Source organism: Penicillium psychrosexuale (genome assembly GCF_028828465.1).
Source record: "Penicillium psychrosexuale strain IBT 29551 chromosome Unknown utg000001l, whole genome shotgun sequence".
Lineage (NCBI taxonomy): Eukaryota > Fungi > Ascomycota > Eurotiomycetes > Eurotiales > Aspergillaceae > Penicillium > Penicillium psychrosexuale.
The window spans coordinates 2,309,662-2,325,259 of NW_026643186.1; the positions used below are offsets into that span (position 1 = coordinate 2,309,662).

The following is a 15,598-nucleotide window of genomic DNA, read 5'->3' on the forward strand; positions in this document are numbered from 1 at the left end:
CAAACTTCTCTGCCAAAGAGACCTCCAAGAGCAATCCGATTGACAAATTTTTTGTTCATCTTTAGACAGATATTGCCCTAATCGCTTTTGGTGAACCAGCCAAGAAACGCCATGGATATCAAAGTATAGAAATATGAATTGTCGAGGTGACATTGGCTAGTCACCTACTCTTTCCGGACATGGAAGTCGACATTACGCTGGCGCATCAGCTCCTTGCGCTCCAAATCCTTGGCTGTAATAAATGAGTTAATGCTGTTTCCTAAATCACTAGCCAGGGGTTTGCATACCTTCATCGTAGACCAAGAACTCGTGAAGACCGCGGCCAGAAGGCACCATAGGAAGAACGGGCACTTTACGGTCAGTGATGACCTCCAGGAGGGCAGGGCCATCGTGATCAATCAGCCACTTCAACTTCTCCTCAAGTTCGGAGGGCTTGAAGCACTTGTCGGCAGCGACGCGCATAGCCTTGGCAAGTGGGACGAAGTCGGGGTTCTGCTGGTGAGTGTGGGAGTAACGATCCTCGTAGAAGAGGTTTTGCCTGTAACAAAAAAGTAAGCCAAATATACTAGGAAGACCGGAGGGAACAGCTTACCATTGAGTGACCATACCCTGCTCCTCGTTGTTGATCAGGAGGACCTTGACACCAATGTTGAACTGAGCAGCGGTGGAAAGCTCAGTAAGAGTCATGTTGAAAGAAGCATCACCATCGATATCGATGACGAGGCAGTCCGGACGGGCCACCTTGGCTCCAAGAGCGGCGGGGAGACCGAAGCCCATAGTGCCGAGACCACCGGAGGTGATCATGGTACGAGGGTGACGCCAGCGGAAGTGCTGGGCAGTCCACATCTGGTGCTGTCCGACACCAGTGGTGATGATGGTCTTTTCCTTCCGGTCAGCGGTGAGTTCGCTAAGCTTCTCGATAACAGCCTGGGGCTTGATAGGACCGTCCTCGGTCTGACGGTCATAGAGTGTCAGGGGGAAGCGCTTCTTCCAGTCGTTGATCTGCTCGAACCATTCGGGTCGCTCGGAAACAGCCTTGACATGGGGCAAAAGAAGACGGAGGTTGTCGGCACAGTCACCCTCCACGGCCTCATTGGCCTGGACAACCTTGTTGATGTTCTTCGGCATGATCTCGAAATGCACGATACCACCGCGGCCTTCAGTAGCGGCAAGCTTGGCTTGAGGCGCAAACTTGGGGATGCTGAGAGTCACACGGTCATCGAAACGGGCACCAACAGCAATGATCAGATCAGCCTCCTGCATAGCCATGTTGGCGTAAGCGGATCCGTGCATACCCAACATGTGGAGAGCCTTGGGATCCAACTCGTCAAATCCACCAAGACCCTGCAGGGTGGTGGTGACCGGGATGCATGCCTTATCAGCAAACTCCTTGAGGATCATAGGGCCATCGGGGCGAGCAAGGAGACCCTGTCCAACGTAGAGGACAGGCTTTTTGGCAATGTTAACGAGGTGAGCAACACGGTTGATGGTGCTCTCAAGCTGCTTCCTGCTCATTTCACGGGCCGCCACGGTAGCTGCGCTAGGGAGCGAAGGGACAGTGCTGTGCATGGGAATAGGGTTGCGGAGAATGCCAGCAGTGACATCCTTGGGTAGGTCAACCAGGACAGGACCTGGACGACCACTCGTGGCGATCTCGAAAGCTTCCTGGATGCGGCGAGGTAGCTCACCAACGGACTTGACCATCACGTTCCACTTGGTGCAGGCACGGGAGATACCGATCACATCGGCTTCCTGGAAGGAATCGGTTCCAATAGCGCTGGTAGGGACCTGACCGCAGAAAACAACCATCGGGGTACCATCTGACATAGCATCTTGCATGGGAGTGATAACGTTGGTAGCACCAGGGCCAGAAGTAACGAGAACGACACCGGGCTTGCCAGAGGCACGGGCATAACCCTCGGCCATGTGACCAGCACCCTGTTCGTGCTTGGGAAGAAGGAAATCGAAGTGCTTGGAGTTGTAGATAGCATCGAAAACGGGGAGAATGGCACCACCGGGGTAACCGACTGCACATCAAATATTAGAACCGGCCAATTGTGCAATATCAAGCATGAAGTACTCACAGATGTGCTTCACACCCTGGCGAAGCATCATCTCGTGGAAGATCTCTCCACCACTCATTCCAACCATTCTTTATACCAACTAATTAGTTTCCATGTGTCCAAAATGTCCTCAGGGTAACATACGAGTCATCGAGCTCGGGGAGCTGGCGGTGTTGCAAGGGAGAAATCTCATTGCGATGGGGTTCCTGGTTGAATGACGGACTGGGCACGGGTCTGGACTCCCTGACGATTAAAAAGTTCAGAATCAAACTGCAATTACATTGTGATCATAGGAGGCACAAAAAAACTCACGGATTTGAAGCCGTAGCTGTGCTCTGAGCACGCTTTTGGACAGAGGAGCGGTGGGGCGAAGCGGCCGAAGCCACAAATGAGGTAGAAAAAGGTCGACGTCCAGCAAGCTGCTTCTGGAGGTGGAATGCTCGCAGAGCACTTTTTGAGGGTCTTAAAGGCATCATCGTGAATGACGGCCAAGCCAGGAAGACTGAGGGTAGAGTGGTTTAAAGTAAAGAAAAATGAGTGCCAATTGACCGCTGAAGATTACCAGTGACTCGTCTCTGGGGTTTCCGAGAAAACGCCTAACCCAAAATGGCCGACCGCTCTGAGTCAAGAAATTTGGGGCCTCTGATTGGCTCGATGCGCCTTCGCGCCCTCCGACCTCGGCCGTGGCTCGGTCACCTGATTTGATTTTCCCGTACGTCCTCGGCAACAATAGTCTGTCGTACGGTGTACACATATCTACTGTACACCTCCCAACAAATCATGAATGAATTAGACATATAGTGGATGTCTACCAGAGACAGGGACTTCAAAGTCACGATAGTCAAGCCTCTACTACACAAAACTCACCGGAACTTTGACATTAGATCCCCCGAACTTTTCGGTCTAGAGGGTCTAGATCGGCCCGAGCGTCTGGAGCCTACAAAGTACCTTGTAAGGATCTTATTCCTGTTGCGCCCTTTGTATATAGTAGATGCGATGTTATTGATCCCTTGCTTCATGATCTGCTAATACCCAAGCCTCCGATGTCTTTTGCTCGGCTACGCTGGTCTTTTTCCTGATCACCTATACAAACAAATCAACAATTATCATGTTGTTTCGGAGTAGATCTTCTCTACTGGTATTCTGCGCCTTGACTTGAATTATTTCGTAGAGGTATATTCAAATTCTCTATATTCTTGGAATAACTAATGGGTATATACAATTAGATCGAGTTGGACCAGAAGACAGAATACCATCGGCTTGGGATCAGCTCGAAACCCCGCATGTACACTATTATTGGCACATTTAGGTATACACTGGTTGCCCAACCATCTATGTACGGAGTATACCAGGTTCTATATATATACCGCAGACTGTGCTCGGAAATTCCGAGGGATTTTCAAACATACTATCTAAAGAGCTATAAGAATGCCATCGTCCGGTGCTCTTTCTGGCGGCGATATTTCCTTTATCCCCAAAATCCGCGTAGTTTTAAATAGAAAACGAGTCTCCATGAGTCCTTAATATGTATGATGATTATTGGAGTAGGCAATTACTGGCAGGAGTTCTGGTCTGGTTCCATAACTCAGTTGGTTAGAGTGCGGTGCTAATAACGCCAAAGTCGAGGGTTCCAACCATTATTTTTCTTATTTTTTTGAATCCATAGCCTTTTTATCCTTTGAAGGCTCGGGTTCTATCGGGCCGTAGTTAGATGGCACAATGCCGATCTTCAGATCCACTTTCGGGATACCGCCACCTCATGCGGTCGGCTCGAGACTCCGCAGTCCAGGAACATGCCTACGTACATCGTAGAGCAAGGCCATGTTGTGGATATAAGGGGATTATGGTAGGAATGAATTAGGTACAATTAAAGAGCCAGAACAAGAAGCAGAGACGGAACATCCAACATATGTCTATAGAATAGAAAATGCCGTCATAGCCTAATCCGGTAGAAAGCCGCCGCGAGAGGAAACTAACCAACCAATCAGAAAGCGTGGAATTATTGATGAATGGAGACTCCGGGGGCAATCCCCGCAAAGCAGCTACACGCAACCACCGGAATCCCTCAAAAAGGCAAAAATGGCCCTACTGCAACCCCACGTGCCACTTTATCCGGAATCGGGGAATATGGAGACATCTGGTTGAAGAGAAATTACACACAAATTACCACTTCAGCTCTTCAGCTCTTCTACTCCTACTACTTCTCCTTTTCTACATCTTCGGTTCCTTTGTTTTTCTTCCCATTCTTATCTCTCCTCACTTCCCCGCCTTCGACCTTCCCTTACCCCGCCATGTCACCCCAACAGGAGCTCGTGCCGCAAACAGAATCCATCGCGGAAGTCTACGCAACAGACGACGCCTCGCTGACTTCAGTTGCACCGGAGCACCAGAAGCGATGGACCAATCTCATCACCCAGTTCAATAAGACATATAACCACCGCCCAGATTTCGTGGCGCGGAGTCCTGGTCGCGTGAACATCATCGGCGAGCACATCGACTACTCACTGTACGATGTCCTACCGACTGCTGTCAGCGTTGACGTGATCATGGCTGTCAAGGTGGTCCCTGCCAGCGCGGAGGGCACCACCATCACAATCGCCAACGTCTCGCCGGAGAAATTCCCCACGCGCGAGTTTAGCGTGCCCCACGATAAGGATGTCGAGATCGACCCCAAGAAGCACGAGTGGGTGAATTATTTCCGTGCCGGCCTGTCGGGCGCCCTCAAGTTCCTGCGCAAGGAGAAGCCCGATGGCTCGCTCGTCCCTGCCAGCATGCAGATCTTGGTCGACGGCAATGTGCCGCCCGGCGGTGGTATCTCCAGCAGTGCTGCCTTCGTGTGCGCTAGTGCACTGGCTGTGTTGAAGGCCAATAACCACAACGTCTCCAAGCAGGATTTGTTGGATCTGGCTGTTGTCTCGGAGCGCGCTGTTGGCGTCTATTCTGGCGGGTGAGTTATTCTTCCTCAACAGACGACAGAAGCCGAGAGAAATCTAACATCACTGCGTAATCACAGTATGGACCAAGCAGCCTCTATCTTCTCCAAGCGCGGCTACTTGCTCTACACCCAATTCTTCCCTAGATTCAACGTCCAACACGTCCCAATCCCCACATCCTCCGACGAAATCACCTTCCTGATGGCCCAGAGCTTCGTAACCTCCAACAAGGCCGATACCGCCCCGCGCCACTACAACCTGCGCGTAGCAGAGTGCACCCTCGCCGCCGTGATCCTCGCCAAGCACCACGGCGTGACACTACCCAAGGACAACAGCTCCCTCGGCTACAGCCTGCGCAACTTCCACAACGAGCTAATGGCTAAAGAAGGCCGTGTCCAAGATCCACTAGAGTACCAAATCGACTCAGTGATCCAAACGACCATGAACGTATTCACACAAGAAGAGGGGTACACGCGCGAGGAGATGGCGCAGCTGCTGGACATCACCGTAGCCGAGCTAGAGTCGACCTTCCTCTCCGCATTCCCTGTGCAAGCCGAGCGGTTCCTGCTCCGCCAACGAGCGCTGCACTGCTTCAAGGAGGCGCGCCGTGTGCTTGATTTTAAAGCTTGCCTCACCAAGGCTACTCAGCTGGACGAGAAGCGCATTCACTACCTCGGTCAGTTGCTTAACGAGTCGCAGGAATCGTGTGCTACGGCGTATGACTGCAGTGCACCGGAGGTCGATGAGATCTGTGCTATTGCGCGTCGTGCGGGTACTTGGGGTAGTCGCTTGACCGGTGCTGGGTGGGGTGGTTGCACTGTTCACATGCTGCCTCAGGGTAAGGTGGAGGCTGTTACTGCTGCGTTGAGGGATGAATATTATCTTAAGAAGTTCCCGGATATCAGCAAGGAGAAATTGGACGAGGCTATGGTTATTAGCAAGCCATCCAATGGGTCGTTCTTGTATGTTGTTTCCTTCCCCACACCTTGATCGATGGCATACACTGGTGACTGGATGATGGCTAATGTTTCTGGTTATAGGATTGCGGGTGCTGCTATTGACCAGATCCCTCTTTGAATATTGCATAGCAGATTGACGCAAAGCCCACCCGAATAGGGTTATCGCTGGTACCAAAATCCAAAATATAAAATCACATTTATCTTTCATGGATTATTCAGTAAATAGTATACATGAAGCTGTACACAGATGCGCCGGATCGAAGAAAGATACCCAAATCGTCTGGGCATCGGTAACTTTCAGAAAGCCACTGTAATTGCCTTCCAAGAAATCGCGCAGATTAGTTGGGATTGCGGAGCGAGGCGAGCATCTCAACTCGACCTCATTTGCACTGGCAGTAGGTTGCTCTGTCTGGGTAGGAGGCTCTGGCCTCCAGATTTATAGACAGAATCTTTCAACCATAGAACCTGCTGGTTGGATTCCTCCGAAGCCAGGGCAATGAATTACCTGTATAACATACGGCTATGTTATAGTCCAGTTGGTTTTGTCTCAGAGACCTTCAAGTCTTCTTCTTAGGTGCAGCCTTAGCGAAGAAAGAGCTCATTTTCTGCATCCCGCTCGTATTGACCTTTTTCAGCTTCTTAACTGCTTGGGATTCTGCAGCCTTGGACTTTTTCTCCGCCTCATCCTTGCGGCGTTTCTTCTCGCCCCGTATATCCTCTTCCTCGTCATCAAGGGCTCGTTTCCGGGTGAAGTTGGACATGTCGCGTGATGCGAGGGCTTGAGCACGAAGGTCCGTAATCTCCTTGAGACGGTCTTTCAGCGGCTTGAAATCGATAGGGCTCTCTGCAGACTCGAGGATCTCATCAAGTCTCGAGGCCATGGTGGCGGGCAGATATGATTCTTTCATGAAGGCTAGTGCAGTGGAAATCCGGAGGAGCCGAGTAATGTGATCCGAAGCTGTCGACTCTTCACTCGGTGGTTGAGGCACAGGTGTCGACTCCCCTGCAGGTGTCCCAACAGACGGGGTCGCAGTTGTAGCCACAGTCGAGGGTGAATCGTCCCTCATCTCAGATTTCGAGGCCGAATCCTGGCTTTCGTTCGATGGCTCCTGGCTAGTCGCAACATCTTCTCGTTTGACCGAAATCAAGGGCGTGGCTAGTGCCTGACGAACAAACCGTTCTTCCAGACTAACAGGAAGACCCCGATCCGCCATACGTTCTGCCTTTGTGATCAACTCCTGGACAAGCCTTGTCTCATTGAACCGGAACATCTTCTCGTCACCAGCCTGGACCACTTCACAGATAGCTTCCGCCCGTGCTAGGAGGGAGTCTCTGAATTCATCATCATAAAGGACTTGGCGCAGATGCTTCGGCATATCGTCTTGGGAATCAATTATATCGTCGAATGGCTGGAAAAGAGAACGGCCTGATTTCGAGGAAGGTGCTAACAATGGAACCATGAAAAACAGTGCATCGATCGGAGTTGCCACCAGGAACTCTGCCTTCTTTGTGATTGAACCCTGCGCGGAGGGTTTGGGGTTTTTCTTCTCTTCGTCCAGTGGGTTGGGGGTTTCACGCGTGCGAGGCGTGAACAGGATACTCCGCGCCATATGCGCCGGTGGTGCAACAACCGTAAATTCGTATATACCGCGATCCGGGCAGAAGAAGTAGCGTGTTAGCTCTCCCGACTGGGGATTTGGTAGGGAGACGAGTCGCGCATTGTCGCTGGTTGAGGATGGAAGGATGAATGTTTTGCTCGGTTTCTCTGCGGCAACGAGGGTTTTGGCCTTTGTCTCGTCTTCAGACTTCTTTGATTTTGACACTGGCGCTGATCGAGTCCTCATTGTGTGATAATAGGTGGAAGTGAGGGTGAAGACCAGAAGATCTGTGGGAACGGAAGGGGCTAAAATGGCAAGGGCGCGACGCGGCGAACGCGCCTTCCCGATCCAATCAGCCCTGTGCGCGCGATCCGTCACTTTCCCTTTGCATTAGCGAGTTTCAGCCTGACCTTGTTATTGTATCCCTGTCCTCAGCTCTCAGCTCTCTGTTATCCTTGTGACTACCCCTTCCACACATTTTACATCCCGAATTCTACACTCTGCGCAAGGGCAAAGGGCGCGTGCCACAAATGACGCTCCATGGTATATTCGGTCTCTATTACGTCTGAATCCTCTCATTGATCGCCAGTAAGGTCCCTCCAATCGATTAGACTAATCGGTGACTAACTACTCTCCCCTCAAAAAGTGGCTGAACCTGTGTGGCCGCCTCAATCACCCCGCGCGGCTCTCTTGAGTTCGCCAGCTGGACGACGAAAGTACCAAGACATGCAACGCACTCGAGGAAACCTGGCATCGCCATTGAAGCGATCAAGAACCACACCCAATATCCGATCAAAAGCGAGTCAAATTGTGGATGAAGATGATGGGGAAGAGGAAGACGAAGAAACCCTGCAGCTTCAACTAGCCGAGATCAAAGCGCGCTTAAAGCTGAAGAAACTCCAGCAAAAGAATCGCGGAAGGTCTAATTCGAATTTGGACGACGAAGATGTTCGACCAAACTCCGCAATAAGCCCTTTGCGAAAAGAAGACCGCGGTGCAACACCAAGAATCGCCAAGGGGGGAAGACAAAGAACGAGCAGCGATGGAATCCAGGTTCCGGCATCACCTACTAGGCGAGAAGCTCCTCCCATCGACCCAATATCGCCTCGGAGGTACGTCATGGGCATTGATAAGGGCTGGAAGGCCAATGATGTATCCTTGAAACGACCTCCAAGCTCAAGACCCGGCCCTCGACCAAGTAGTCATATGGGATTTCGAGACAGTGTCGCGCCTCGCTCTAATGACATATTCGCCTCACGGCCCCAGAGTTCTCCTTCATCAACAGCAGGGATCAACCGAATAAAATCTTTCAGCGAGAGAATGGCGGAAGGCAGGGCGGCTGAGAAATCTCGGCTAGAGAGAGCAGAAAGGGTCCAGGCCAACCAGGCCAACCGCAGTTCGGCTTTTCAAGTCGACAAGTCGGAGTTAGAGGCTTTCAAAGCTGCAGCTTCGGATACAAAGCATTCCCCTCCACCGTCGTTGTCACAAGAGCGGCCGACGGAAAGCTTTAGCCGTGAGGATATTCTTCGATCTATGGGACAATCCCGCCCATCCGGTCTACAACGCAGTAACACAACTCCGAATGTTCGACGAACCGATGGCAGTGGTCACAACGAGAGACAATCTCATCTACATAGGCGAACTCATACGGCAGAAGAAGAACCAAGTTCATCTCACAACTTAGACCAAACAGACGATGTTTTAGTGAAGGCGGCCCCGGATTCTTCGAAATTCGAGTCCTATTCGTCGCTACATCTATCAAGCCGCGTTCTTCCCCATTCTTTCTTGAGCCGCACACTCTCAGAAACGAAAGTTTTGCGCATTCCTGATCTACTCAAAACCGTCAAGGCACCCGCATTCGAGCTCCCAGAAGACATCGATGGGGACTTTGTGGTATTTGGCGTCGTTGCGTCCAAGTCCGCCCCAAAGGACAAGAAAGCTTCGGGGAACGCGTCGGCTAAAGAAAATAACCCTTATGATGATGGACTAAACAATACGAACAGATATATGGCCATTACCCTGACCGATCTGAAATGGACTATTGACCTCTTCCTTTTTGACACTGCTTTCCCCCGTTATTACAAAATCTCGGAAGGGACTCTCATCGCAATTCTGAACCCCACAATCATGCCTCCACCAAAGCATAAGCTGGACACAAACAGATTCAGCTTGTCCTTGTCCTCATCAGATGACAAGGTCCTCGAAATTGGTAAGGCACGCGATATTGGGTTCTGCAAGGCTGTGAGAAAAGACGGAAAGACCTGCGAATCCTGGATAGATGGTCGAAAGACCGAGTTCTGTGACTTCCACGTTGATATCCAGGTTCGACGCACCCAGGGCCAACGCTCGGGAGTTAATGCTGATACGGGTATGCTTGGTCCCGGTGGTAAATCTGGCTCGCGCACCGGATTATTTGGGGAAACAAGGAGGCGAGCAGCTATTTTCAAGCAAGGCATGAGATACGATGGCCCTCAGTATGACATGGGGTCTCAATCGCTCTACTATGTGGCGCCCTCCAGAAACCGCGGGGCTGGCCGTTCGTTTCAGAATCCCATGGGAGACTCGGCGGCAAATCTGATTGATTCGTATGACGATCCTTTCCTTGCTTCGGGTATGATAGGCCGCGGTATAGAGAGCAAGGAGGAACGAATGCGCAGGCGTCTTGCGACCCAGCAGCGAGAGCGTGACATCACCCAAAAGCTAGTTACCGGCCGTGTCGGTGGTGTGGGCGCCGAGTACCTTCGCGCAAGGACCAGCAACGAGGGTCCCAACAAAGATAAAGCAGCAGACACCCCTTTGCCCAAGAGCCCCACGACAACCAGCGGCATGGATATGACCACCTTTGGCAAAGCCAAGAATGTCCGTCTAAGCCCAATGAAGCGTGCTCATGACAAACCCCATGGCAGTGGGGTTAAGAAGACGCGGTTCATCACTTCAAGGGGTATCAGGGAGGCTGGCCGGGAGAGCCTGGGTGCGCCAGCTGAGACCACGCTCAGTGGGAAACAGGCACTCTTGGATGATGACGATGACGATGACCTGGAATTCATTTGACGGATTCAAATGGCGATATCCATCTGGTCACTAATCGACCTAGGAGTTCTCCTTGTGGACAGGAATACCCATAACGCTGTAACGAATAAAAAGCATGTCCCGGCTGCACTGGGCGGATTTCCTTTTTGTTGGATTTGTCGAGGACAAGGCTAGATACAACCCCTGTAGTGAATCGATGTGACGACTAATGTATTTGTATTGTCCCCTTGTCTACAATGTCCAGGTGGGTAAGTACACCCGGCTACTACCGAAAGCTTGTTTTGACTACACCAAATGGCAGTCTTTCTCAACAGAGAAATATGCCTTTGCGAGGGACTTAATACCAGGAGTTACAGGAAAAAGTTTCGAGATATCCTGAATTCTATTGAGCTGTCCTGTTTTACTATGATTCCTCCCGTGATGACCAATAAACCGCTTCCAGATGAATGAAACAACAAACGAATGCGCCGGTACCATCAGAAACAATAGAAAGAAAGAAAGAAACAAGAGCGTAGATGAAAAGACAGGAGGAAACGCCCTTATTCCAATTTAATACATGTTTTCATGAGGTATCCTTAGTGTTCACGACTCCCAAGCCCGCGCGCGCCATTGAAACAACAAAACGCAAAGAGACAAGAGAAACCCAGCGGCCTGCGCAATTACAAGATGGCCGTCGTGGGGAGAAAAAACGGCATAAGGAAAAGAAAGCCGACGAAAAGGTTGCTCCCAGGCGCAACCAACAAACAAAAGATTGGCACGCACTTCGCGCCAAGTCCGGTGCACGCAAATGAAAGAAAAGTAAAAATTCCCAAAGCGCTGAATGATGCAAAGTCGTGAAAAAAAGGTGACACCTTGGAGACCTAGGAATCAGACGTAGATGCCTCAGCGGTCGAGGTCGCGGATGCTTCCGCGCGCGCAGCCTGTCGGGTGCGTGGAGCAGGGCTACCACGCGCCTCGCGAATACGCTTGGTGCGGTCGGTGCGGGCCTCGGCCTCCCGCGTCTTCCTGCTGACAGACGGCCAGTACTTCAGGAGGCTGCTACCACTGCTGACAGATAGGCCTCGGGATCGAGCCTGATCCCCATTAGAAGAGCCGAAACTAACGTCCTCAGAAAAAGAGAAAGGTGTCACATCGTCCACGGCAGGTCGATGGAAACGGAGGCCAGTACGTCTAACGGGGGCAGTGTGATAGACAGATGAGGTCTCAGATTCAAAGGAGGGGGTAGATAGATCTGGCAAGATGGGAGGAGTCAGATATGCCTGGTCTTCATAAGCCGGAGTTGGAGACGTTGGCTCATGATCCTCGACATCGGTGATATCCTCCTCCGCACCATCAGTAGGGTCAGCGGGCTTATCGGTAGGCTCGGCGGGCTCAGGGAAGAGGATACGAGGCTTGATGTCGCCGCGTCTCAAAGGCTTCACACTCTTAAGGATATCGGGGTTATCAGCCAACAGGTCAGGGCGGTTGGCGAAAAGGCCAAGGTCGTCTTCATCCTCGCCCTCATCTTCCATGTCGTCAAAGCGCTTGAATATCTTTTTTCCACGCCTAAATTACAAGTTAGAATATGCGAATATGGTGGGTACATGAGGTTTGACTTACTGGACAAAATAGGCTCCATTTTTATGGCTGGTGGTTGAGCGAGTAGCAGGTCGTCCGACCGCTCGTGCCTTGGTAACGAACGAATCAGTCGAAAGTGGACCGATCACAGGGATGCGATCACGCGAGTCCTCATGAATGGAGATACCCAATTCTTGCTCGGCAGTTTCAATGTTGTACCCTCTCAAAGGCTCATCGACGAAGATGTCCAGGGATTCTGCGGCAGAATATTTGGGGGTTTCCATTTTTCTGCGTTTGGGAGTGGATGTGGAAGGAAACAGAGAGCGAGATGTAGAAGAGCCAGAACTGATTACCTTCTTCTTCGAAGGTGTTTTAGCTGGTGTGGGTAAAGCTCGTTCTGCAGAGGAACGTGAGGTGTGTTGTGCAGAGGTGCGGGGAAGTGAAAGTTCCGAATCAAAGGGGGAAATTCGGGAGGCAGCAGTTCTGTGAGAGTGTGCACCCTTTTTAGGCGAGGGCTTGGTAGTGCCAGGTGATGAGGGCGAAAGAGTCCGTTTAGCTGCTCCATGTTTGGCAGATGTGCTTGGGTGGCTTGGGGGCGGTGTGGTTTGGACCCTTGACGCTCGTTGACCAGCAAGTCTAGCAGAGTAACGTGTAGGGTAAGGTTCATAGTTGTCATGCTTCGCCCCATGTCGCGGTGCTCTAGGTACACGAAGCTTAGACGGGGAAGGCGGCGGTGGTGTTGACGCCATGTTGACTTGAATCACGATTGAATAACCGTTCGAAGGTTTGCAATCTTTCGAGTAGAGGTATAAATAGTATATCACAATCTATCCCAGGGCTTTTTCTGGATTTGGCGATTTTGGTAAAGTATCGAAAAGGAGCGTTGATTCAATCAAGGGCGTACCACGTCCGACTTGTGAGATATTCAAAATAAGGCAAGCACCCGGAGATATAAAAGTCTAAAGAAGGTATGAAGCGTGATCTTGCAGATATCCAATTGTCCGAGGCGATGAAACTAAAATCGATAAGTTGGGGATGAAGGGAGGACAAAGTTGTTATTGAAAGCCGATTGTCGCCCAGCCACCGGGTATCCTCACCGCCCGATAATTGCGGTGGCTGAAAACCCCGCATCAAACAATGTTGACTTCCTATTTCGATCTACCCCAATTGCTTGTTTGATTATCTTACAACTGTCAGTCTTGTCGATCATCAGCTGTCAATTAACCTTCAACTATTTCGGACGCACAGTTATCCTCAAACTAAGCCCATTCAGGTGTTCAGTCTATCGAGATTGCTTGTACATACTTCGGCTCCTGCTCTGAAAATTCAACATGGCTTTCCGCACCACAGCAGAAGAAATGGAGAGGCTTCAGCTATCTGATGATGACACAGAGGACCTCTGGAATTCACCATCCAAGAGAGTGACCCGCAAAAAGATCAACCCAAGAACCTCCGATGAGAAAATTACACCAGAACCTCGAGCTTCCCATGATGGCGAGGATCCTCTCTTTGATCATCAACAGGCTCGAGAGACTGCGCTCCGGACAGAATTACAAGGTGTGCGGAATATCAACGAAGTAATAGAAGGGCTTCTGGCAAGTTTGAATTCTGCCAAAGGGAACATGGAGGTAATATATTCTTCTCATAATGCACGGTCAATACTTTGGCTAATCATCTGTATAGACGGTCTCACAAACCGTTACCTCGGCCTCGACACTCCTCAACACGTGGACTCGCATTCTCTCCCAAACCGAGCATAATCAGCGACTGATCCTCAACCCCGATTGGCAAGGCGCTACTCAGGATGTGATCGATATCGAGAACCAAGCGATCCAAAGACAACAAGCGGCAGAAAGACGCGAACAGGCACTTCAGCAACAGCGAGAAGCAGCAGCGAGAAAGGCCGAGGAAATCGAAAAACGACGCGCACAGGTCACTCGGGGTACTCGAGGCACCCGCGGAACTACGAGGGGCACAGTTCGAACTACTGGATTAGGAAGAACGCCCAGTGTCAGCACAAGCCGCACGGCGACACGAGGGTCTACGACAACAACCCAACGGCCAGCCAGCGGGATAGCACGAGGTAGCGGGATTGCTCGCGGTCGGGGGAGAGTCTAGATGGACTGCGCTAGTTTATGTATAATAAATCTTTGACTATGAAGATACTGAATGATATGATACCCTTACTTGATATATTGTCGCCTGAGGCATCAGATGGGCAGTTACGCGTCGCGATCTGATAACGATAAGGAGATGCTACTCCAAATTAATCCCCTGATGCCCGAAGATCATTCCGTCATTCACCTTTCCAGGTATGACAACATGATGAACTTCGCCCCTTATCAAGATCAATCCCCGGAGCTTGAGCGCGCTCTATCGCCTCCCCACCCCGACAGCCACCGAATATCTCCAATCCTCCGCTCACCGCGAGCCTCGACCGACCTACCCTCGCCCAGTCACTTTGCTAGCAACGGACATGGCAACACGGGATTTGGACGAGACATCGAGGGTGGCCATGTGAGCTTAGGGGCCTTTGAAACAAGTCTACCCATTCGCATGGATATCGAAGCGGCACTAGCGTATCTGCTTCTGCCTCCCGCGGGGGGTGTATTCCTACTACTAGCTGAACACAAAAGCGATTATGTGCGGTATGTAATGGGCTTTATTATGGGGTTGAATAACCTGGCAAGCCCGGTTTGCTGACTATCTACTGTAGATTCCATGCTTGGCAATCGAGCATGTTATTTGCTACCATGTTTGTGTGTATTTCAATCCCTCCTAATACTGCATACGCTCACATGCCAAATAGATTATTCACCTACTGTTCTGCTGGTCAAGCTTTCTCTCCTGGGTTTTGTTCATTATCGATATTGCTTTGATCGGCTTCCTTAGCATGCATGCTTACCGAGATGGTGAGTCTTCCAAGGTTCTTCACGGGAGCTGCCGGTACAGCTGAGCTGTTCGTTGGCAGGAAAGATAGATCTTATACTTATCATATTACTCTAGTTGATACTCTGGACCACTTCGAAGTCCCATTTTTTGGCCGTCTAGCTAACTCCTTTGTTGATGATGAATGAATATGATCCTTTGGGAATTGCACGTGCTTGAATTATTACCGCGAAGCCTGTCTTTCCTTCATATACCCCTGTCTGTCAATACTTGCTAGCTTCTTTCTTTGGTTCTTCGGCAGGCTATGTGTTGATGAATGATTCTCTTTGTGTTTATCTTATTCCAAGTTTGTAAATTTTAGAATTTTTAATATTGCGAATATTCTATCTCACTCAACCCAATGTTTCCAAAATGCCGATGGTAGCGAATTGATTCTTCATGAATACATGAATATAGCAATCAGCATTGGTGATTGGTAATTGCCTATTAGAATAATCTTTCACCTCAAAGATATTGTATACCAGTTGTCCCGATCCATGTACCCGTAGAGTCTCGCTTCCTCTAAGATT

The 15,598-nt window shown here is 50.5% G+C and overlaps 7 protein-coding genes across 7 annotated transcripts; 4 read left to right on the plus strand and 3 right to left on the minus strand.

The window, feature by feature from the left end:
- Window positions 1-164: 164 nt before the first annotated feature.
- On the minus strand, window positions 165-2,539 carry N7518_000889 (acetolactate synthase catalytic subunit; the record flags this gene model as incomplete). Its single annotated transcript, XM_057181817.1, has 6 exons — window positions 165-232; window positions 288-538; window positions 593-2,027; window positions 2,085-2,152; window positions 2,208-2,306; window positions 2,376-2,539. 6 exons carry the CDS (start codon window positions 2,537-2,539, stop codon window positions 165-167), a joined length of 2,085 nt encoding a protein of 694 aa, XP_057047167.1.
- A 1,815-nt stretch (window positions 2,540-4,354) lies between these two features.
- Window positions 4,355-6,073, plus strand: N7518_000890 (uncharacterized protein; the record flags this gene model as incomplete). Its single annotated transcript, XM_057181818.1, has 3 exons — window positions 4,355-5,010; window positions 5,077-5,958; window positions 6,037-6,073. 3 exons carry the CDS (start codon window positions 4,355-4,357, stop codon window positions 6,071-6,073), a joined length of 1,575 nt encoding a protein of 524 aa, XP_057047168.1.
- Window positions 6,074-6,512: 439 nt separating this feature from the next.
- On the minus strand, window positions 6,513-7,799 carry N7518_000891 (uncharacterized protein; the record flags this gene model as incomplete). Its single annotated transcript, XM_057181819.1, has 1 exon — window positions 6,513-7,799. One exon carries the CDS (start codon window positions 7,797-7,799, stop codon window positions 6,513-6,515), a length of 1,287 nt encoding a protein of 428 aa, XP_057047169.1.
- Window positions 7,800-8,279: 480 nt separating this feature from the next.
- On the plus strand, window positions 8,280-10,604 carry N7518_000892 (Mcm10/DnaG-type zinc finger protein; the record flags this gene model as incomplete). The annotated part of the gene is made up of 1 exon (XM_057181820.1): window positions 8,280-10,604. One exon carries the CDS (start codon window positions 8,280-8,282, stop codon window positions 10,602-10,604), a length of 2,325 nt encoding a protein of 774 aa, XP_057047170.1.
- An 839-nt stretch (window positions 10,605-11,443) lies between these two features.
- N7518_000893 (uncharacterized protein) lies at window positions 11,444-12,889 on the minus strand (the record flags this gene model as incomplete). Its single annotated transcript, XM_057181821.1, has 2 exons — window positions 11,444-12,128; window positions 12,183-12,889. The coding sequence occupies 2 exons, from the start codon at window positions 12,887-12,889 to the stop codon at window positions 11,444-11,446; spliced, it is 1,392 nt and encodes a 463-aa protein (XP_057047171.1).
- A 582-nt stretch (window positions 12,890-13,471) lies between these two features.
- On the plus strand, window positions 13,472-14,258 carry N7518_000894 (DASH complex subunit DUO1; the record flags this gene model as incomplete). The annotated part of the gene is made up of 2 exons (XM_057181822.1): window positions 13,472-13,768; window positions 13,824-14,258. 2 exons carry the CDS (start codon window positions 13,472-13,474, stop codon window positions 14,256-14,258), a joined length of 732 nt encoding a protein of 243 aa, XP_057047172.1.
- Window positions 14,259-14,354: 96 nt separating this feature from the next.
- N7518_000895 (DUF4870 domain-containing protein) lies at window positions 14,355-15,217 on the plus strand (the record flags this gene model as incomplete). Its single annotated transcript, XM_057181823.1, has 4 exons — window positions 14,355-14,788; window positions 14,857-14,899; window positions 14,950-15,052; window positions 15,147-15,217. The coding sequence occupies 4 exons, from the start codon at window positions 14,355-14,357 to the stop codon at window positions 15,215-15,217; spliced, it is 651 nt and encodes a 216-aa protein (XP_057047173.1).
- Between the last annotated feature and the right edge of the window lie 381 nt (window positions 15,218-15,598).